Genomic DNA, 24,605 nt, shown 5'->3' on the forward strand with positions numbered 1-24,605 from the left:
AAAACAGAATTTATGTTTACCTGATAAATTACTTTCTCCAACGGTGTGTCCGGTCCACGGCGTCATCCTTACTTGTGGGATATTCTCTTCCCCAACAGGAAATGGCAAAGAGCCCAGCAAAGCTGGTCACATGATCCCTCCTAGGCTCCGCCTACCCCAGTCATTCGACCGACGTTAAGGAGGAATATTTGCATAGGAGAAACCATATGATACCGTGGTGACTGTAGTTAAAGAAAATAAATTATCAGACCTGATTAAAAAACCAGGGCGGGCCGTGGACCGGACACACCGTTGGAGAAAGTAATTTATCAGGTAAACATAAATTCTGTTTTCTCCAACATAGGTGTGTCCGGTCCACGGCGTCATCCTTACTTGTGGGAACCAATACCAAAGCTTTAGGACACGGATGAAGGGAGGGAGCAAATCAGGTCACCTAAATGGAAGGCACCACGGCTTGCAAAACCTTTCTCCCAAAAATAGCCTCAGAAGAAGCAAAAGTATCAAACTTGTAAAATTTGGTAAAAGTGTGCAGTGAAGACCAAGTCGCTGCCCTACATATCTGATCAACAGAAGCCTCGTTCTTGAAGGCCCATGTGGAAGCCACAGCCCTAGTAGTGTCTTTCAGGAGGCTGCCGTCCGGCAGTCACATAAGCCAATCTGATGATGCTTTTAATCCAAAAAGAGAGAGAGGTAGAAGTTGCTTTTTGACCTCTCCTTTTACCAGAATAAACAACAAACAAGGAAGATGTTTGTCTAAAATCCTTTGTAGCATCTAAATAGAATTTTAGAGCGCGAACAACATCCAAATTGTGCAACAAACGTTCCTTCTTCGAAACTGGTTTCGGACACAAAGAAGGCACGACTATCTCCTGGTTAATGTTTTTGTTAGAAACAACTTTTGGAAGAAAACCAGGTTTAGTACGTAAAACCACCTTATCTGCATGGAACACCAGATAAGGAGGAGAACACTGCAGAGCAGATAATTCTGAAACTCTTCTAGCAGAAGAAATTGCAACCAAAAACAAAACTTTCCAAGATAATAACTTAATATCAACGGAATGTAAGGGTTCAAACGGAACCCCCTGAAGAACTGAAAGAACTAAGTTGAGACTCCAAGGAGGAGTCAAAGGTTTGTAAAAAGGCTTGATTCTAACCAGAGCCTGAACAAAGGCTTGAACATCTGGCACAGCTGCCAGCTTTTTGTGAAGTAACACAGACAAGGCAGAAATCTGTCCCTTCAAGGAACTTGCAGATAATCCTTTCTCCAATCCTTCTTGAAGAAAGGATAGAATCTTAGGAATCTTTACCTTGTCCCAAGGGAATCCTTTAGATTCACACCAACAGATATATTTTTTCCATATTTTGTGGTAAATTTTTCTAGTTACAGGCTGTCTGGCCTGAACAAGAGTATCAATAACAGAATCTGAGAACCCTCGTTTTGATAAGATCAAGCGTTCAATCTCCAAGCAGTCAGCTGGAGTGAGACCAGATTCGGATGTTCGAACGGACCTTGAACAAGAAGGTCTCGTCTCAAAGGTAGCTTCCATGGTGGAGCCGATGACATATTCACCAGATCTGCATACCAAGTCCTGCGTGGCCACGCAGGAGCTATCAAGATCACCGACGCCCTCTCCTGATTGATCCTGGCTACCAGCCTGGGGATGAGAGGAAACGGCGGGAATACATAAGCTAGTTTGAAGGTCCAAGGTGCTACTAGTGCATCTACTAGAGTCGCCTTGGGATCCCTGGATCTGGACCCGTAGCAAGGAACCTTGAAGTTCTGACGAGAGGCCATCAGATCCATGTCTGGAATGCCCCACAATTGAGTAATTTGGGCAAAGATTTCCGGATGGAGTTCCCACTCCCCCGGATGTAATGTCTGACGACTCAGAAAATCCGCTTCCCAATTTTCCACTCCTGGAATGTGGATTGCAGACAGGTGGCAGGAGTGAGTCTCCGCCCATTGAATGATTTTGGTCACTTCTTCCATCGCCAGGGAACTCCTTGTTCCCCCCTGATGGTTGATGTACGCAACAGTCGTCATGTTGTCTGATTGAAACCGTATGAACTTGGCCTTTGCTAGCTGAGGCCAAGCCTTGAGAGCGTTGAATATCGCTCTCAGTTCCAGAATATTTATCGGTAGAAGAGATTCTTCCCGAGACCAAAGACCCTGAGCTTTCAGGGGTCCCCAGACCGCGCCCCAGCCCATCAGACTGGCGTCGGTCGTGACAATGACCCACTCTGGTCTGCGGAAGGTCATCCCTTGTGACAGGTTGTCCAGGGACAGCCACCAACGGAGTGAGTCTCTGGTCCTCTGATTTACTTGTATCTTCGGAGACAAGCCTGTATAGTCCCCATTCCACTGACTGAGCATGCACAGTTGTAATGGTCTTAGATGAATGCGCGCAAAAGGAACTATGTCCATTGCCGCTACCATCAAACCTATTACTTCCATGCACTGCGCTATGGAAGGAAGAGGAACGGAATGAAGTGTTTGACAAGAGTTTAGAAGTTTTGTTTTTCTGGCCTCTGTCAGAAAAATCCTCATTTCTAAGGAGTCTATTATTGTTCCCAAGAAGGGAACCCTTGTCGACGGAGATAGAGAACTCTTTTCCACGTTCACTTTCCATCCGTGAGATCTGAGAAAGGCCAGGACTATGTCCGTGTGAGCCTTTGCTTGAGGAAGGGACGACGCTTGAATCAGAATGTCGTCCAAGTAAGGAACTACTGCAATGCCCCTTGGTCTTAGTACAGCTAGAAGGGACCCTAGTACCTTTGTGAAAATCCTTGGAGCAGTGGCTAATCCGAAAGGAAGCGCCACGAACTGGTAATGCTTGTCCAGGAATGCGAACCTTAGGAACCGATGATGTTCCTTGTGGATAGGAATATGTAGATACGCATCCTTTAAATCCACCGTGGTCATGAATTGACCTTCCTGGATGGAAGGAAGAATTGTTCGAATGGTTTCCATTTTGAACGATGGAACCTTGAGAAACTTGTTTAAGATCTTGAGATCTAAGATTGGTCTGAACGTTCCCTCTTTTTTGGGAACTATGAACAGATTGGAGTAGAACCCAATCCCTTGTTCTCCTAATGGAACAGGATGAATCACTCCCATTTTTAACAGGTCTTCTACACAATGTAAGAATGCCTGTCTCTTTATGTGGTCTGAAGACAATTGAGACCTGTGGAACCTCCCCCTTGGGGGAAGCCCCTTGAATTCCAGAAGATAACCTTGGGAGACTATTTCTAGTGCCCAAGGATCCAGAACATCTCTTGCCCAAGCCTGAGCGAAGAGAGAGAGTCTGCCCCCCACCAGATCCGGTCCCGGATCGGGGGCCAACATTTCATGCTGTCTTGGTAGCAGTGGCAGGTTTCTTGGCCTGCTTTCCCTTGTTCCAGCCTTGCATTGGTCTCCAGGCTGGCTTGGCTTGAGAAGTATTACCCTCTTGCTTAGAGGACGTAGCACTTGGGGCTGGTCCGTTTCTACGAAAGGGACGAAAATTAGGTTTATTTTTGGCCTTGAAAGACCTATCCTGAGGAAGGGCGTGGCCCTTACCCCCAGTGATATCAGAGATAATCTCTTTCAAGTCAGGGCCAAACAGCGTTTTCCCCTTGAAAGGAATGTTAAGTAGTTTGTTCTTGGAAGACGCATCCGCTGACCAAGATTTCAACCAAAGCGCTCTGCGCGCCACAATAGCAAACCCAGAATTTTTCGCCGCTAACCTAGCCAATTGCAAAGTGGCGTCTAGGGTGAAAGAATTAGCCAATTTGAGAGCACGGATTCTGTCCATAATCTCCTCATAAGGAGGAGAATCACTATCGATCGCCTTTACTAGCTCATCGAACCAGAAACACGCGGCTGTAGTGACAGGGACAATGCATGAAATTGGTTGTAGAAGGTAACCTTGCTGAACAAACATCTTTTTAAGCAAACCTTCTAATTTTTTATCCATAGGATCTTTGAAAGCACAACTATCTTCTATGGGTATAGTGGTGCGTTTGTTTAAAGTAGAAACCGCTCCCTCGACCTTGGGGACTGTCTGCCATAAGTCCTTTCTGGGGTCGACCATAGGAAACAATTTTTTAAATATGGGGGGAGGGACGAAAGGTATACCGGGCCTTTCCCATTCTTTATTTACAATGTCCGCCACCCGCTTGGGTATAGGAAAAGCTTCTGGGAGCCCCGGGACCTCTAGGAACTTGTCCATTTTACATAGTTTCTCTGGGATGATCAAATTCTCACAATCATCCAGAGTGGATAATACCTCCTTAAGCAGAGCGCGGAGATGTTCCAACTTAAATTTAAATGTAATCACATCGGGTTCAGCTTGTTGAGAAATTTTCCCTGAATCTGAAATTTCTCCCTCAGACAAAACCTCCCTGGCCCCCTCAGACTGGTGTAGGGGCATTTCAGAACCATTATCATCAGCGTCCTCATGCTCTTCAGTATCTAAAACAGAGCAGTCGCGCTTACGCTGATAAGTGGGCATTTTGGCTAAAATGTTTTTGATAGAATTATCCATTACAGCCGTTAATTGTTGCATAGTAAGGAGTATTGGCGCGCTAGATGTACTAAGGGCCTCCTGAGTGGGCAAGACTGGTGTAGACGAAGGAGGGAATGATGCAGTACCATGCTTACTCCCCTCACTTGAGGAATCATCTTGGGCATCATTTTCAGTGTCACATAAATCACATCTATTTAAATGAGAAGGAACCTTGGCTTCCCCACATTCAGAACACAGTCTATCTGGTAGTTCAGACATGTTAAACAGGCATAAACTTGATAACAAAGTACAAAAAACGTTTTAAAATAAAACCGTTACTGTCACTTTAAATTTTAAACTGAACACACTTTATTACTGCAATTGCGAAAAAGTATGAAGGAATTGTTCAAAATTCACCAAAATTTCACCACAGTGTCTTAAAGCCTTAAAAGTATTGCACACCAAATTTGGAAGCTTTAACCCTTAAAATAACGGAACCGGAGCCGTTTTTATCTTTAACCCCTTTACAGTCCCTGGTATCTGCTTTGCTGAGACCCAACCAAGCCCAAAGGGGAATACGATACCAAATGACGCCTTCAGAAAGTCTTTTCTATGTATCAGAGCTCCTCACACATGCGACTGCATGTCATGCTTCTCAAAAACAAGTGCGCAATACCGGCGCGAAAATGAGGCTCTGCCTATGATTAGGGAAAACCCCTAGAGAATAAGGTGTCTAAAACAGTGCCTGCCGATATTATTTTACAAAAATACCCAGATTAAATGATTCCTCAAGGCTAAATATGTTTATATATGAATCGATTTAGCCCAGAAAATGTCTACAGTCTTAACAAGCCCTTGTGAAGCCCTTATTTACTCTGTAATAAAAATGGCTTACCGGATCCCATAGGGAAAATGACAGCTTCCAGCATTACATCGTCTTGTTAGAATGTGTCATACCACAAGCAGCAAAAGACTGCTCACTGTTCCCCCAACTGAAGTTAATTCCTCTCAACAGTCCTGTGTGGAACAGCCATGGATTTTAGTAACGGTTGCTAAAATCATTTTCCTCTTACAAACAGAAATCTTCATCTCTTTTCTGTTTCAGAGTAAATAGTACATACCAGCACTATTTTAAAATAACAAACTCTTGATTGAATAATAAAAACTACAGTTAAACACTAAAAAACTCTAAGCCATCTCCGTGGAGATGTTGCCTGTACAACGGCAAAGAGAATGACTGGGGTAGGCGGAGCCTAGGAGGGATCATGTGAAGAGAATATCCCACAAGTAAGGATGACGCCGTGGACCGGACACACCTATGTTGGAGAAAAGGGTGTAAATCCTAACAAGTGAAAAAATGTGAGAAAAATATTGCAGGGGTGTCTTAACCTTATTTTCAAAATAAACAATGAATTCAAAATAAAACGATATACAAGTGAATTTTTGACAAATCAACTAATGCAAACATAAAGCATAAATAGAACCAAAAAAAACAACAGCACAACTTTAACGTGTGTTCAAATGTGTTTCTGCTTGCAAACTGTGATGTGAACAAATATCTGTTATAAACACTGAATAGTGGCAAAACTTTGTGATTGGATTAAAATTGAACACAGGCTCTAAATTGATGCCCTAAAATACAAATCTAAAGGGCTCAGAGTGGCTGAGCTAGATATAAGGGACTTGCTCAAAGAGCCTCGAGATGTTAATTAAAAGAGACCATATAACAACAGTGGGTTAAAAAACGGATGATATAATATAAAATGCTTAAAAGTCCAAATAAATATTCAAATTGGATAATAAGAATCTTGCTATAGTCTGTCTCAATATGGATCCCAACTGCTGATTATGTAGAAATCTTCTTGGGCAGTAATTAACAAATAATTCCAACTTGCAATGTTGTCCCTTACCTGCCAAAAAAGGAAAGGCAAACAATAGTGCAGATGGCTTCTTAATGTGATCACAAAATACTCCTTACCAGTCAACCGGTTTCGGTCTCCACTGACCTTTCTCAAGACTGCCCAAGAAGATTTCTATATAATCAGCAGTTGGGATCCATATTGAGACAGACTATAGCAAGATTCTTATTATCCAATTTGAATATTTATTTGGACTTTTAAGCATTTTATGTTATATCATCCGTTTTTTAACCCACTGTTATATGGTCTCTTTTAATTAACATCTCGAGGCTCTTTGAGCAAGTCCCTTATATCTAGCTCAGCAACTCTGAGCCCTTTAGATTTGTATTTTAGGGCATCAATTTAGATCCTGTGTTCAATTTCAATCCAATCACAAAGTTTTGCCACTATTCAGTGTTTATAACAGATATTTGTTCACATCACATCACAGTTTGCAAGCAGAAACACATTTGAACACACGTTAAAGTTGTGCTGTTGTTTTTTTTGGTTCTATTTATGCTTTATGTTTGCATTAGTTGATTTGTCAAAAATTCACTTGTATATCGTTTTATTTTGAATTCATTGTTTATTTTGAAAATAAGGTTCAGACACCCCTGCAATATTTTTCTCACATTTTTTCACTTGTTAGGATTTACACCCTTTTTGGATAAACACATAGGCAAAACCTCAGGTCTTATATTTTGAATTCAGGTTCTAGACATTCCTGTAACATTTTTTGTCCACCTGTTAGGAGTTACACAATTTTGGATAAACACATAGGCAAAACCCCAATTTGGAGCCACTTACATTTCACATCCACCGGTTTCAAGCAACCTGGAATCTATCCACCTGTGCATTGTAACCCATTGTTTTTATAAATAGAGTGTGCATAAGCGCTCCTAGCATTCACATATTAGAATTTAAGTTTTAAGCGATAGACATTATTTGTTAGATTTTTTTTTTTTGTTATTTATTGTTCTACAAGCATTTTTAAATTGTTCCTAGTGTTTCAATATATATTTTAAAGTGTAACATGGATCCATGACTAATTGTTGTATAATTTTAAATGTACCAACTTTTTTATCTTATGTATTAAATCATATTATTTCAACCTATTGTTACCTTTAGTATTTGACTATCTGCCCATAGACCCTGCCTACGTTGTTTGGCGCTCTGATATCCAATCTTAAAATTGAATCCACCCTTGGCAACTAGGTGCCAATTTATTAGAGCTGGAGGTCTGCTGCGTTATATAGTTGGCGCTTAGTTATCACCTTTCCACACATTCAATCGCTAAGGAACTGCTTGTTCCTCGCTGATGATTGATGTAAGCCACAGTCGTGATGTTGTCCGACTGAAAACGGATGAATTTGGCCGAAGCCAACTGAGGCCAAGCCTGAAGCGCATTGAATATTGCTCTCAATTCCAGAATATTGATTGGAAGTAGAGACTCCGACTGAGTCCACACACCATGAGCCTTCAGGGAATTCCAGACTGCACCCCAGCCTAGTAGACTGGCGTCCGTTGTCACTATAACCTATGAGGGTCTGCGGAAGCACCACCAAAGAAGAGAGTCTTGTCTCCTGATCCAGATCTATCTGAGGAGACAAATTTGCCTAATCTCCATTCCACTGCCTGAGCATGCTCAGTTGTAGCGGTCTGAGATGAAAACGAGCAAACGGAATGATTTCCATTGCCACCACCATCAATCCAATTACCTCCATGCACTGAGCCACTGATAGCCGAGGATTGGACTGAAGGGCTCGGCATGTATTCAGAATCTTTAACTTTCTGACCTCCGTCAAGAAAATTTTCATGGATAAGGAGTCTATTAGAGTTCCCAAGAAGGGAACCCTTGTCTGTGGAAGTAATGAAATATTTTCTAGGTTCACCTTCCACCCGTGAGTCCTCAGAAAGGACAGAACCATGTCTGTATGAGATTTTGTCAGATGTTAAGACGATGGTAAGCCTGGATCAGAATATCGTGCAGATAAGGCGCCACTGCAATGCCCCGCGGCGTGAGAACCGCCAAAAGTGACCCTAGAACCTTTGTGAAGATCCTGGGTGCTGTGGCCAACCCGAAGGGAAGAGCCACAAACTGAAAATGTTTGTCCAGGAAGGCAAACCTTAGGAACTGGTGATGATCCTTGTGTATAGGAATATGAAGATATGCATCCTTCAAGTCCATGGTAGTCATATATTGACCCTCCTGGATCAATTGCAGAATTCTTCGAATAGTCTCCATCTTGAAGGATGGGACTCTGAGAAACTTGTTTAGACTTTTTAGATCTAAAACAGGTCGAAACGTGCCCTCTTTTTTGGGGACCACAAAAAGATTTGAGTAAAACCCCTGCCCCTGTTCCAGTATTGGAACGGGACGAATTACTCCCATAGTAGAGAGGTCTTTTACACAACGTTAGAACGCCTCTCTTTTTATCTGGTCTACAGACAATCGTGAAAGAAGAAACCTCCCCCTTGGGAGATAATTTTTGAATTCCAGTTGATACCCTTGCGTCACGATTTCCAGTGTCATGGGGTCCTGAACATCTCTTACCCAAGCCTGGGCAAAGAGAGAAAGTCTGCCCCCTACTAGATCCGGTCCCGGATCGGGGGCCGTCCCTTCATGCTGTCTTGGTAGCAGCAGCAGGCTTCTTGGGTTGTTTACCCTTGTTCCAAGCCTCGTTGGGTCTCCAGACGAACTTGGCCTGAGCAAAAGAAGAGGAAGTAGAGGGGACTCCTGTGAAGTTCCGCAAGGAACGAAAATTATTTTGTTTACCCCTTAGTTTAAATGTTCTATCCTGAGGTAGGAGATGACCCTTACCTCCATAATGTCAGAAATGATTTCTTTCAAGTCAGGCCCGAATAGGGTTTTTCCTTTGAAAGGAATAGCCAAAAGCTTTGACTTAGATGATACATCAGCAGACCAAGATTTTAACCATAACGCTCTACAAGCTAAAATGGCAAATCCGGCATTCTTAGCCGCCAATTTGGCAATCTGAAAGGCAGCATCCGTAATAAAAGAATTAGCCAGCTTAAGAGCCTTAATTCTATCTAAAAATGTCCTCTAAAGGAGTCTCAGTCTTAAGAGACTCTTCTAAGGCGTAAAACCAGAAGGCCACCGCAGTGGTAACTGGTACAATGCAGGCCGTCGTTTGTAATAAATAACTTTTTTAGAAGACCCTCCAATTTCTTATCCATAGGGTCTTTGAAAGCACAACTGTCCTCAATAGGAATAGTTGTACGCTTAGCCAGGGTAGATATAGCTCCCTCCACCTTAGGGACTGTTTGCCAAGAGTCCCGAACAGTGTCAGATATGGGATACATTTTCTTAAAATTAGGAGAAGGTGAGAACGGGATACCCGGTCTTTCCCATTCCCGCGTAATAATTTCCAAGATTCTCTTAGGAACCGGAAAAATATCAGAGTAAGCAGGCACCTCTAAGTATTTGTCCATCTTACACAATTTCTCTGGTGGTACCACAATAGAGTCACAATCATCCAGTCGCTAAAACCTCCCGAAGTAACAGGCGGAGGTGTTCAAGCTTAAATCTAAAAGGACATGACGTCCGAATCCGTATGAGGTAACACACTTCCCGAATCGGACAGTTCCCCCTCAGACAGAAGTTCCCTGACCCCCAATTCAGATCCCTGTGAGGGTACATCGGAAATAGCCAACAAAGCATCAGAGTTCGCAGTATTCACATTGACTTCTGTCCTGCTGCGTTTGCCCTGTAACACTGGCAACTTAGATAAAACCTCTGTAAGGGTAGATGACATAACTGCAGCCATATCCTGCAGAGTAAATGAAGTAGACGCGGTTGAAGAACCCAGCGTCGCTTGGGTGGGCGTTAAAGGTTGTGACGCTTGGGGAGAAAGTAGCGGCATACCCTGATGCTCATCAGACTGAGAATCATCCTTAGGCACACTTTCCTTAAAGAAAATCTGCTCTTTACATTGTAAGGCCCTTTCAGTACACGAGGGACAAAAAGTAAGAGGGGGTTCCACAATGGCATCTAAACACATAGAACAAGTAGTTTCCTCAAGTTCAGACATGTTAAACAGACTAGCAATAGCAATAATAGTCGTTCTTTGCTTGATATATTGAGCTCTGAAGTCAAAACATATACTCAAAAACTTTGAACTAAAAAGCGTACTGCGCCTTTAAATAATAAAAGCGCAACAATTTTGCTGTTATTAGTCAAAACAACATCTGCGGCAATAAAAAATGTCCTTATGTGCCCAAAATAGCTTAACAAGATTGCACCACTTGTTAGGTTATGTTATATATCAAATTATATAAATTTTATCAGTTTTATTAATTTATATCAATTCAGGTCCCAGCACCTCGCCACAGCTCTGGTGCGGCGCCTACCTGCCCCCAGAACACACTGAAGAAACGTTCTCAAGTCTTTCTGTACCCTACGAGTACAAAACTGAGCTAGGCCCCACCGGAGCCTCAGAACCTTGCTGCCAATCCGGAAAACACACACTGCGGCTGAGCCCTCGAAAATAGGCCACGCCCATCGTGGGCGTAACCCTTAGCCTTACCAAGACCCGCATGGGTAGATAAAAAAAGAAAAAACATGTCAGTTCTCCAACTATACTAAAGCCATGTGCCCCTCTTATACACACTCAACGCAATAAAACGCATCTCAGTGAATATTATCTCCTGCCAAGCCAGTTATAACCACATCATAACGACAGCCAGCAACCGCATCTCCCAGCATCAGCCCATACAATAAACTCACTATTAAATAAGTAAAATAAAAAGGGAATTCCAGGTACACAATTTCTCGTACAGTGTATACCGATTACGCCTTCCCCAGTTAGGGAATAATGTCAGCCTGTTCTGATGTATCAAGTCTCCGCAGAAACAAATGACTGAACATACCTCAATGCTGCTTGTAGCAAGACACCGTTCTCCACACTGAAGATGTTTCTTTACACTATCTTCAGCTGCTCTGTGGGAACCAGCATGGATCTTAGATAACGTTTGCTAAGATCATCAACATCAGGGCAGAAAAATAAAATGTCTCCACTACTCTTGGGAAGTCATAGACTGACGATTTCTCCCTGAGAAAAATAGTACTCACTGGCACCATTTTAAAATAAAAAACTTCTTGATTGAAGAATCTAAACTAACACCTCACTTTACCTCTTCCTATTACTAACACAGGCAAAGAGAATGACTGGAGGGGGAGGGAAGGGAGGAGCTATATATACAGCTCTTTGCCACTTCCTGCTAAACAGGAGGCGTAATCCCATAAGGATGAAATCCGTGGACTCGTCATATCTTGTAAAAGAAACTGAGGAATAACTAATAAAGAGATTATCTTTTGAAACAATAACAATTCTGGTGTAGACAGTCCCTTTAAGACTCACACTCGTCATCCGTGTGCAGCTTTTGTTTAAGTTTCTCCATTTTCTTGTCATCACGCAGCAGCGTTTTATCACGTTTCAGTGTCCCTGTCACTTCCTCTTTCTTCTCCTCCATGATGTCGCGTACAAGCGAGTACTCATCGTAATTGGTGATACCTGTGGAGCATGAGAAAGGCTGATTTGTTAGTGTACCCATTGCACTGTAAGGTCAGTCAAATTCCGGCACGTGCACACACACACACACACACACACACGTGAGCACTCATGGTAATTGGTGATACCTGCGGAACATGGGAAAATAAAATTTATGCTTACCTGATAAATTAGTTTCCTTCTTGGCAGTGAGGGTCCACGAAAACATTCATTAACTATGGGAAATACTTCACCTGGCCACCAGCAGGAGGCAAAGACACCCCAAACAGAACACTGAAATATCCCTCCCACTTTGCCTACTTCCCCAGTAATTCAAGCTGGCAAAAGAAAAAGTAGGGAGATAAAAGGGGTACAGAGGTGCCCAGACAGCTGCCACTACACAAAATCAGACCCTTATTGCCAAGAAGAAAACAAAATTTATGCTTACCTGATAAATTTTCTTTGTTCCTGACAGGGAGAGTCCATGAATTCATTACTGTTGGGAACACCTGGCCAACAGGAGGAGGCAAAGACACCCAGCCAAAGCTTTAAGTATCCCTCCCATGCCCCCTAATCCCCCATTAATTCAACCGAGGAAAAAGTAGGAGAAACACTAGGGGTATAGACTGGTGCCGGAAGATAAGGAAAACTGCCGCCAGAAAATAAAAATAATAGGGAGGTTTCTTGGACTCTCCCTGCCAGGAAAGAAAAGATTTATTTCCCAATGGCAGGGAGAGACCACAAATTAATTAATTACAGTTGGGAATTCAATACAAAAGCTAGAGAGGACACAACATGAACAGGGAGGGGAAACAGGGCAGGCGGACCTAAACTGATGGCACCACCACTTGAAGTACTTTTCTCCCAAAGGAAGCCCCCGCAGAGGCAAAAACATCAAACTTGTAAATGTATGTAAGAAGGACCAGGTAGCCGCCTTACAGAACTGTTCCATAGAGGCTTCGTTCTTAAAGGCCCAAGAAGAGGACACTGCACGGGTAGAATGAGCAGTAATCCTCCCATGAGGTTGTTAACAAGCCTCCACATAAGCCAAACGAATGATACTCCTCAGCCAAAAAGAAAGAGTAGTCGCAGTGGCCTGCTGACACTTGCGCTTACCATCATACAAAACAAACAAAGACAAAATCTTAAGTTGCATGAAGGCAGAATTTTAAAGAACGCTCTACATCCAAATTGTTCAACAAACGCTCCTTCTGAGAGGAAGGATTAGGGCAAAAAGAAGGAAATACAATCTTCTTAATTGATATTGCGGGTAGAGACAACTTTAGGAAGAAAACCCAACTTTGTACGCAAAACAGTCTTATCCTCATGGAAAACAAGATAAGGGGGATCACACTGTAAAGCAGATAACTCAAACTCTGCAAGCAGAAGAAATAAACAACAAAAAAAAACAAAATCTTCCCAAGACAAAAGTTTATTGTCAACAAAATGCATTGAGTCAAACGGAGCCTGTTGAAGAACAAGATTAAGGCTCAAAGGAGGAGCAACAGACTTAAACACAGGCCCTGCTTCTAACAAGGGCCTGAACAAATGACTGAACATCAGGTAGAGTAGCTAACTTCTTGTGCAGCAAAACATAAAGAGCCGAAATCTGACCTTTGAGAGAACTAGCTGTCTAAACTTTCTCCAAACCCTCTTGGAGAAACAAAAGAATCCAAGGGACTCTCATCTTGTGCCAAGGGAAACCTTGATTCTCACACCAAGCTGGATATGTACGCCACAACTTGTAATAAATATGATAAGTATGCTAAATCCCCAGATATACCCAGGGACGGGTAGGGTAGAGAACCTAAACTCAGAAAAGAAATCCCCTAAGGTAAACCTATGTAGCCTTAGTCAGGCAGTGCCTTATGCCAGGTGATAGATTAGTTGAGAGATACAAAAAATAAGCATTATCTGGCACACTTGCTTCTGAGTAAAGGTTAATAACAATTAAGCTGTTTGGGTATAAGGGCTGAAAATAAATAAAATGTAACTTATTAAATAAATGGTTTAAAAAAAAAATGGAGAGAGCCATCCAGACACATAACAGACATAAAAACATAAGTCAGATTAGGTATATTACGTTTTTATGTGTGTGTTATGTGTGTGGATGGCTCTGTCCATAATTTTTTAGCCATTTATTTAATGTTATATTTTATTTATTTTCAGCCCTTATACCCAAACCGCTTAATTGTTATTAACCTTTACTCAAATATGACGAAAAATCAGCTTACATGCCTGGATCAGAATATCAATGACCCTGTCAGAAAAAACTCTTTCGGACAGAACTAGGTGTTTAATCGCCACGGAGTAAGCCTCAGCGAATCTAGATTTTGGTAAAGGTACGGACCTTGAAGAAGGTCCATCAGCTGAGGTAACCACCACGGAGGAGAGGATGACATCTTCACTAGGTCTGTGAACCAGGTACTTGAGGCAACGCTGGAGCAATTAGAATCACAAAAGCCTGATCCTGTTTGATGTGGGCGATCACCCAGGGAAGAAGAGGAAACCGATAAATAATGTTGAACTTCCATGAAACCACAAATGCGTCCACCAACACTGCCTGAGGAACCCTCGATCTCGACCCAAATCTGGACAGTCTGGCATTGAGACGAGAGGCCATGAGGTCTATCTCAGGAACCCCCCACCTGAGAGTTATCTCAGAGAACACCTCCTGGTGATGGGACCACTCCCTGGGATGGAAAGTCTGTCTGCTTAGAAAGTCCGCTTCCCAATTGTCCACCCCCGGGATATGAATGGCCAAGATGTGACAATTGTGGGACTCTGCCCACTGAAAGATGCGAGAGACCTCCCTAATATCTAATGAACTCATTGTTCACCCATAATGATTCACAAAAACTAAAGAAGTTATGATGTCCGATTTGAATCTAATAAAGCGGACAGAACGAAGTTGAAGCCACGCCATCAGAGCATTGAATATGGCTCTCAATTCCAAAATGTTGATGGGGAGGGAAGACTCCTCAAGCAACCAGGTTTCCTGCGCTTTCAAGGGACTCTAAACCTCTCCCCAGCCAAGTAGACTCTCGTCCGTAGTCACAATCTCCCAAGATGGTCCCAAAAAGCAAGTGCCTTGAGACAGGTGGTCCTGACAGAGCCACCAGGAGAATCAGTTAAATGACTGTCCAGGACGATCAGTTGGGATAGGTCGGAATGATAGGCATTACATTGCCTGAGCATACATAGTTGTAAGGGTCACAGATGGAAGCAAGCAAAAGGAATGATATCTATTGTAGCCACCATGAGACCCACCACCTCCACGCTTTGGGCCACAAAGGGACAAGTGGTGGACTGTAAAGAGTCAGACGGACATGAGTATGGTTTGACGTTGATCAGTTAGAAAGATTTGCATGGAAGTCTATTTGATAATCGTTCCCAGAAAACACACCCTGGTGTTGACTAGCAAACTTGTCCAAATTTATCTTCCACCTGTAGTCCTGAAAGATACACAGAAGAAACTCTGTGCGAGATCTTGCTAAAATAAAAGATGTTTGAACAAATATATTGTCCAGGTAAGGAGCTGCAGCTATTCCTTGCGTTCTGGTCACCTCTAGAAGAGCTAACACCTTCATAAAGATCCTTGGGGTAGTAGCTAGCCAAAGGGCAGTGATATGCTACATGGACAGATAGCTCAGCATGCTAAGGCACTGTGGCTGAGCTCTGTAGCAACTCAAGGGTTGCAGGTTTGATCCCCGGCGAGGTCCACTCAGCCTTTCATCCTTCCGAGGTTGATAAAATGAGCAGCGCCTTGAGACCCTTACGGGTGATTAGCCGCGCTTTACAAGTACCCAATACATGCATGCATACATACATACATGAACTGGAAATGATTGTCTAGAAAGGCAAAATTAAGGAACTGAAAATTATCCTTGTGGATCGGAACATATAGGTATGCGTCCTTTAGGTCGATAGAGGTCATGAATTAACCCTCCTTTACTAACGGAAGAATAGATCAGATAGTCTCCATCTTGAAGGACAGAACCTTCAGAAACTTAATGAGACACTTTAAGTCAAGGATGGGACTAAAAGTTCCCTCTTTCTTGGGAACCACAAATAGGTTAGAATAAAACCCTTGGCCCCATTGATGCTCCCATGGATGCTAGGTCTTCTACACCATTTAAAAAGGCTGTCCTCTTTCCTGGATTTGAAGAGGGTCTTTTGGGGGGGCAAGATCTGAATCCTATCCTGTACCCCTGGAAGACCACGTCCAAGACTCAGGGGTCTTGAACCTTCCGAAATCTAAGCATCTTGAAAAGAAAATTCTGCCCCCTACACAATCCGATCACTGATCAAGGGGATGTCCCTCATGCAGACTTGTTGTCAGAGGATAGTTCCTTGGACTTCTTGTTCTTGTTTCAAGACTGGTTAGGCTTCCAGGTACTCTTCAGCTGGTCTGACTTGGAAGAGGCCGGAGACCTCTGTCCCTTGTTTGAATGAAAGGGATGGAAATTACCAGACTGGTGAACCTTTAATCTAGATTTCTTATCTTGCGGGAGGAAGGCACTCTTCCCCCCAGTCACCGTGGAGATCCAGGCCTGGACCAAACAGCGTCTTTCCCTTAAAGGCTAAAGAAAGAAGTCTGGACTTGGATACCATATCAGCAGACCATGATTTCAACCCGAGAGCTTTCTGCGAAAGGACCGCGAAACCAGCCGACTTAGCATTAAGACGGATAATTTGCATAATAGCGTCACAAAGGAATTAGCCGTCTTGAGGGCCTTAATCCAATCTTGAATGTCTTCCAACGGAGTCTCGACTAAAAACATCTCCAAAAAAAGAGTCGCAACAAAAGGTGGCTGCTCCGGAAACCGCAGCGATACTCACAGTAGGTTGAAAAAGAAGACCCATCTGATGAAATAATCTCCTTAGGTACCCCTCTATCTTTCTATCCATGGGGTCTCTAAGGAGGTACTATCCTCAAGTGGTATAGTAGTAGGCTTAGCCAGAGTGGAGATAGCTCAATCCACCTTGGGAATGGTACTCCACAATTCCAGATAAGAGTCAGGAACTGGGAACATATTTTTTAAATTAGTGTACGGGGAAAACGGAATGCCCGGTTTCTCCCATTCCTTGGAAATGATGTCCGCCATGCGAGCTAGGACCAGAAAAACCTCAGGAGCTTTAGGTTGAACTTGATAAACCATGTCCAGCTTAGGAATCTTAGGTTCCTCAGATGACTTAGGCTCAGGGACATCCAAAGTCGATAACACCTCTTTAAGTAAGAAAAGAAGTTGTTCCAGTTTAAATCTGAAGTTAATCTCCTCTTGCTCTGCCGTCAGAAGAAGTGCTGAGATAGACTGACCAATGCAGTCTCTAAAGGAGTACTGGTTCCTGCATCTAAGGAAACATGCTTAACACTGCTCTTTCTTTTACCTTAGACGGGCAAGGCATTCAGTGCAGCAGAAACAGCCAACTGTAGCTACGCCGCAAAGTCCACTGTAAATAAGCACCCCCAGATGAAGACTGTGCTGAGACGCAGGGCACTACCTGTGCAAGGGGACTGAGGGAAAAGATATGGCATGTCCTGGACAACAGATTCCTGAGAGGTGGAAGGCTGTCTGAAGGGTTAATTCTTTGAGAAATAGTTGACTTGGACTGTAAAACTGATGACAAGCATACAGAGCAAAACTGTGCAGGGGGACAAACATTGGCCTCTTCACAATACAAATATTTATTAGACAGTAATAATGAAGGAGAGGTTTCCTCCAAATTAAAATCAAAACCTTCCTCTATAGTAAAGTGTGAAATCCCAGACAGTAATGAAAAAACAAAATTTATGCTTACCTGTTAAATTTATTTCCGGATATGGAGAGTCCACAACATCATCAATTACTAGTGGGAATATCACTCCTGGCCAGCAGGAGGAGGAAAAGAGCATCACAGCAAAGCTGTTAAGTGTCACTCCCCTACCCACAATCCCCAGTCATTCGACCAAAGGGAAATGGAAAAAGGAATAACACAAAGGTGTAGAGGTGTCTAAGGTTTAGTCAAAAAATAAAGGTCTTAAATTAAGGGTGGGGTTGTGGACTCTCCATATCCGTAAAGAAACAAATTTATCAGGTAAGCATACATTTTGTTTTCTTTCCTAAGATATGGAGAGTCCACGTCATCAATTACTAGTGGGAACCAATACCCAAGCTAGAGGACACAGAAGACGAGGGAGGGAGAACAAGACAGGCAGACCTAAACAGAAGGCACCACCGCTTGAAGAACCTTTCTCCCAAAAGAAACCTCAGTTGAGGCAAAAGTATAAAATTTGGAAAAAGTATGCAGAGAGGACCAAGTGGCAGTCTTGCAAATCTGATCAACAGAAACTTCATTTTTAAAAGTCCAAGAAGAGGAAACAGCCCTCGTGGAATGAGCTGTAATTATCTCAGGAGGCTGCTGACTAGCAGTCTCATAAGCAAAACGAATTATACTTCTCAACCAGAGGGAAAGAGAAGTAGCAGTAACCTTCTGACCTTTATGTTTCCAGAGAAACAAACAAACAGGGCAGAGGATTGACGAAAAACCTTAGTCGCCGGTAGGAAGAATTTTAGTAAGAAACCCAACTTAGTACGACGAACCGCCTTATCAGCATGAAAGATAAGGTAAGGCGAATCACACAGCAAGCCGAGAGTTCCGAGACTCTCCAAGCAAAAGAGATAGCAATAAGAAACAAAACCTTCCAAGATAACAACTTAATATCTATGGAATGCAATGGCTCAAACTGAGCCTGCTGCAAAACCTTAAAAAACAAGGTTAAGGCTCCAAGGAGGAGCAACAGATAAAAACTTAAATTATGCTAACCAAATAATTTTCTTTTCTTCTGACGGGGAGAGTCTTCTGACAGGTAGAGTCCACAGCTGCATTCATTACTTTTGGGAAATACATAACCTAGCCACCAGAATAAAATAGAAAAATAATTTAAGTTTTTCTTCTAAAATGGGAAGAGTCGACAGCTGCATTCATTACTTTTGGGAAATACAGAACCTAGCCACCAGAATAAAATAGAAAAATAATTTAAGTTTTTCTTCTTAAATGGGAAGAGTCAACAGCTGCATTCATTACTTTTGGGAAAACAATACCCAAGCTATAGAGGACACAATGCAAAAAACGGCGGGTACATAGGCGGCCCATTCAGAGGGCACCACAGCCTGAAATTACCCAAACACCTTACAAAAAAACTGCTTCATCAAAAACAGAAGGAAAAAAATGGAAAGGACCCAGTAATTGCCCATCAGTTAAAACCAGCAAGAACCTTGCTAGAGACTGCTCAGAATCATTAGCCAAGTGCCGCAGGTTCCAAGCCCACACTTAAACCTACCCCCGACCCTAAGGAAGGGGATCTCCAAATACCCCTTGAATGGAAGAGAAGGCAGCCTAAAACAAGAGGTCCAAAAGACCAACTAGGGCAAAAAAAGAATCCCAGCATAAATCCAAGCGCAAACCAAAGTTGCAGCCCCACCAACCGTATAGAGAACAAACTCCAACGACCGAACAGAGAGAAGGGAGGAAGAAGTCCCTACCCTCATCGGTACGGAAATCTAGTGGACTATGTAACGCCCCAACCCTGGAGACCTCGATGGACAAGGAAAACCCCATCCCTCACACAGAGTGCAAACCTGCACTCCTGACAGAACGACAGAGGGATAAAAACTACCCACCTAAAACACACCATAATATCTTATAGTGCTCCAGAGGAAGCCACAGGCGTCACTCTGCAACCGAATACTAGCAGATACAAGTCGCTAACGCTAGCCAAACCAAAGCTAGGAAAACTGCACCAGGACTCCCACAGAGGAAAAAATTCCAAAGAAGTGCAGAGAACAACTCCCTCCCGGGAAACCCAGGGAAGTAAGAGAGCATCCAAAACCAGCAGAAAAGGCTACATGCTGGAAGGAGGAGACACTGCAAAGCCTCCCATCTAAGGAAGGATCACAAGATCTAGGGAAGATACGCGGACAATGATCAACAGAGCAGTCAGATCCCTGACCCCCAACCGAGGCAACGGGCCCAGCCCAAAGCGACTGGCAATGTCCGAAAGACAGGGAATCAAAAATTCCCCATACCACCAAATCCTCAGGAAGGAAAAAGGAGGGGATTTAAAATGAACGGAATTCATGTGTAGATTCAAACTCTGACCATGTACTTGCAAGTCTGGCATGCTAACCCTAAGCTATGACAGAACATAGGATGAGCTTGGGTTACAGATCCCAGGCACAGCTCCCTTTCCAAAAAGAAGGTAACACTCCCAAAAAGGAAGGAGAGACTACACTGAAACAACCGAGACAGTATGACACCAGAAATCCACCCTTCAAGACATCCTGCACGCCAGGCAGGAAGGACCCCAATGAACAGAGTAAGAAAATGTCTTCCGGGGTCCCGAGCGGACACTGTGGTATGCCCAACCCTCCCCAAGGAGAGGAGAAACACAAAACATAGCCGCCCACCTGCCCAGAGACCTGGAGTGAGAGACTTCAGAAAGAAGGCAAAGTCAATACCAAATGTAGAGGAACCATCTGGCTGCTACAGCTGGCCCTGTAGAAACAAAAAGCCTACAAGCACACATAAGGTGCAAACAGCTGCAACAGCTGTTGCTAAGCTAATCATCAGGCTATGTCCCAATCTCTGAGAAGAGAAAGACAAAACCTCCCGGAGGGACAAGCGGATGTTCCAGAACCGGAAGAACTGAACCGCCCAGGACCATCTAAGAGATCCAGACCCAGATGTCAAAGACAAGACCATGTCCAGAAAGACCAGATACCCGGTAACCGGGGCTGGCCACAAGCTAACCCCTGAGGGACCATCGGGTTACCTCATACAGAGAACCTGCACCATAGATGATGCCATCACCGACCCTGAGCCTTCAGAGAACCCCAGAAAGCTCCCCAACCCAGCAGACTGGCATCCATGGTCACAATCACCCAGGAAGGCCCGCGAAAACAGGTTCCCTGGAAGAGACGATCCAGAGACAACCACCAAGGAAGAGAATCTCTTGCAGCCTGACCTAGAACAATCTTCGGAGACAGGTCCGTATAATCCCCGTTGCACTGTCAAAGCATGCATAACTTCAGAGCTCTGAGATGAAACCGGCCAAACGGAATGATGTCCATGACCGAAACCATCAGACCAATAACCTCCATACACACTGGGCCACCGACGGCCGAGGAGATGACTGAAGAGCCATGAATCGAACATTTTTTACTTTCTTACCTCTGTCAAGAAAAACATAATTTCTGTAAGAATTTACCTGATAAATTCATTTCTTTCATATTGGCAAGAGTCCATGAGCTAGTGACGTATGGGATATACAATCCTACCAGGAGGGGCAAAGTTTCCCAAACCTCAAAATGCCTATAAATACACCCCTCACCACACCCACAATTCAGTTTAACGAATAGCCAAGTAGTGGGGTGATAAAGAAAGAAGTAAAAAGCATCAACAAAGGAATTTGGAAATAATTGTGCTTTATACAAAAAAAATCATAACCACCATAAAAAGGGTGGGCCCCATGGACTCTTGCCAATATGAAAGAAATTAATTTATCAGCTAAATTCTTACATAAATTATGTTTTCTTTCATGTAATTGGCAAGAGAGCATGAGCTAGTGACCTATGGGATATCAATACCCAAGATGTGGAACTCCACGCAAGAGTCACTAGAGAGGGAGGGATAAAAATAAACAGCCATATTCCGCTGAAAAAATAATCCACAACTCAAAATATAAGTTTATTCTATAAATGACAAGAAAACAAGATTTATGCTTACCTGATAAATTTCTCTCTCTTGTGGTGTATCCAGTCCACGGGTTCATCCATTACTTGAGGGATATTCTCCTTCCCAACAGGAAGTTGCAAGAGGACACCCACAGCAGAGCTGTCTATATAGCTCCTCCCCTAACCCCCACCTCCAGTCATTCGACCGAAGACAAGTAAGAAAAAGGAGAAACTATAGGGTGCAGTGGTGACTGTAGTTTAGAAAATAAAAACACCTGCCTTAAAGTGACAGGGCGGGCCGTGGACTGGATACACCACAAGAGAAAGAAATTTATCAGGTAAGCATAAACTTTGTTTTTTCTTGTAAGGTGTATCCAGTCCACGGGTTTATCCATTACTTGTGGGATATCAATACCAAAGCTTTAGGACACGGATGAAGGGAGGGACAAGGCAGGAACTTAAACGGAAGGCACCACTGCCTGTAAGACCTTTCTCCCAAAAATAGCCTCCGAGGAAGCAAAAGTATCAAATTTGTAGAATTTAGAAAAAGTATGAAGCGAAGACCAAGTTGCCGCCTTACAAATCTGTTCAACAGAGGCCTCATGTTTAAAAGCCCATGTGGAAGCTACCGCTCTAGTAGAATGAGCTGTAATTCTGTCAGGAGGCTGCTGGCCAGCAGTCTCATAAGCTAAACGGATTATGCTTCTCAGCCAAAAAGAAAGAGAAGTTACCGAAGCCTTTTGGCCTCTCCTCTTTCCAGAGTAGACAACAAACAATGCAGATGTTTGACGAAAATCTTTAGTAGCTTGTAAATAGAACTTTAAAGCACGAACCACGTCAAGATTGTGTAACAGACGTTCCTTCTTTGAAGAAGGATTAGGACACAGTGATGGAACAACAATTTCCTGATTGATATTCCTATTAGATACTACCTTAGGAAGAAACCCCGGTTTGGTACGCAAAACTACCTTATCTGCATGGAAGATCAGATAAGGGGAATCACACTGCAAGGCAGATAACTCTGAAACTCTTCGAGCCGAAGAGATAGCTACTAAATCTATGGAATGCAAGGGTTCAAACGGAACCCCTTGAAGAACTTTAAAAACTAAATTTAAACTCCATGGCGGAGCAACAGGTTTAAACACAGGCCTGATTCTAACCAAAGCCTGACAAAACGCCTGAACGTCTGGAACATCAGCCAGGCGCTTGTGCAAAAGAATAGACAGAGCAGAAATCTGTCCCTTTAAGGAACTAGCCGATAATCCCTTTTCCAATCCTTCTTGGAGAAAAGATAGTATCCTAGGAATCCTGACCTTACTCCACGAGTAACCCTTGGATTCACACCAATGAAGATATTTACACCATATCTTATGATAGATTTTCCTGGTGACAGGCTTTCGAGCCTGAATCAATGTATTAATGACCGACTAGGAGAAACCACGTTTTGATAAAATCAAGCGTTCAATCTCCAAGCAGTCAGATGCAGAGAAACTAGATTTGGATGGACCTTGGAGTAGAAGGTCCTGCCTCAGCGGCAGAGTCCATGGTGGGAAGGATGACATGTCCACCAGATCTGCATACCAAGTCCTGCGTGGCCATGCAGGTGCTATCATAATCACCGAAGCTCTCTCCTGCTTGATCTTGGCAATCAGACGAGGGAGCAGAGGAAATGGTGGAAACACATAAGCCAGGCTGAAGGACCAGGGCACTGCTAGAGCATCTATCAGCATTGCCTGGGGATCCCTTGACCTGGACCCATAACAAGGAAGCTTGGCGCTCTGACGAGACGGTTCTGGTTTGCCCCATAGTTGAATCAGCTGGGCAAATACCTCCGGATGGAGCTCCCACTCCCCCGGATGAAAAGTCTGCCGACTTAGAAAGTCCGCCTCCCAGTTCTCTACTCCTGGGATATGGATAGCAGAGAGATGACAAGAGTGAACTTCTGCCCATAGAATTATCTTGGTAACCTCCATCATTGCCAGGGGACTCCTTGTTCCCCCCTGATGGTTGATATAAGCTACAGTCGTGATATTGTACGACTGAAATCTGATTAATCTGACCGCAGCTAGTTGCGGCCAAGCCTGAAGAGCATTGAATATCGCTCTTAACTCCAGAATATTTATTGGAAAGAGGGCCTCCTCCTGAGACCACGAACCCTGAGCCTTCAGGGAATTCCAGACTGCGCCCCAGCCCAGAAGGCTGGCATCTGTCGTCACTCTAGTCCACTCTGGCCTGCGGAAACTCATTCCCCTGGACAGATGGACCTGAGATAACCACCAGAGAAGAGAATCCCTGGTCTCTTGATCCAGATTTAACAGAGGAGACAAATCTGTGTAGTCCCCATGCCACTGATTGAGCATGCAAAGTTGCAGTGGTCTGAGATGTAGGCGGGCAAACGGAACTATGTCCATAGCTGCTACCATTAGGCCGATCATTTCCATACACTGAGCTACTGACGGCCGAGAAGTGGAATGAAGAGCATGGCAAGAAGTTAGAAGTTTTGATATTCTGACCTCTGTCAGAAAAATTTTCATTTCTACCGAATCTATCAGAGTTCCTAGGAATGAAACTCTTGTGAGAGGAGAGAGTGAACTCTTTTCTCTGTTCACCTTCCACCCGTGAGACCTCAGAAAGGCCAGAACAATGTCCGTATGGGACTTGGCAATTTGAAAAGTCGACGCCTGGATCAGGATGTCGTCTAGATAGGGAGCCACCTCTATGCCCCGCGGCCTTAGAACCGCCAGTAGAGACCCTAGAACCTTCGTAAAGATTCTTGGCGCCGTGGCTAATCCGAAGGGAAGAGCCACAAACTGGTAATGCCTGTCTAGGAAGGCGAACCTGAGGAACGGATGATGATCTCTGTGAATCGGAATGTGGAGATAAGCATCCTTTAAGTCCACGGTAGTCATATATTGACCCTCCTGGATCATAGGGAGGATGGTTCGGATTGTCTCCATCTTGAACGATGGGACCCTGAGAAATTTGTTTAGGATC

General features: G+C 43.6%; 1 protein-coding gene across 1 annotated transcript in view; it reads right to left on the minus strand.

Moving 5' to 3' along the window:
* TLN1 (talin 1) overlaps positions 1-24,605 on the minus strand; it is a gene marked incomplete in the record, with an annotated part of 895,533 nt that overhangs the window by 788,146 nt on the left and 82,782 nt on the right. The window contains 1 exon segment of the mRNA XM_053700951.1: positions 11,767-11,919. Coding sequence (XP_053556926.1) covers positions 11,767-11,919 — 153 coding nt within the window.

The sequence above is a fragment of the Bombina bombina genome, chromosome 2 (assembly GCF_027579735.1).
Source record: "Bombina bombina isolate aBomBom1 chromosome 2, aBomBom1.pri, whole genome shotgun sequence".
Classification (NCBI taxonomy): Eukaryota; Metazoa; Chordata; class Amphibia; order Anura; family Bombinatoridae; genus Bombina; species Bombina bombina.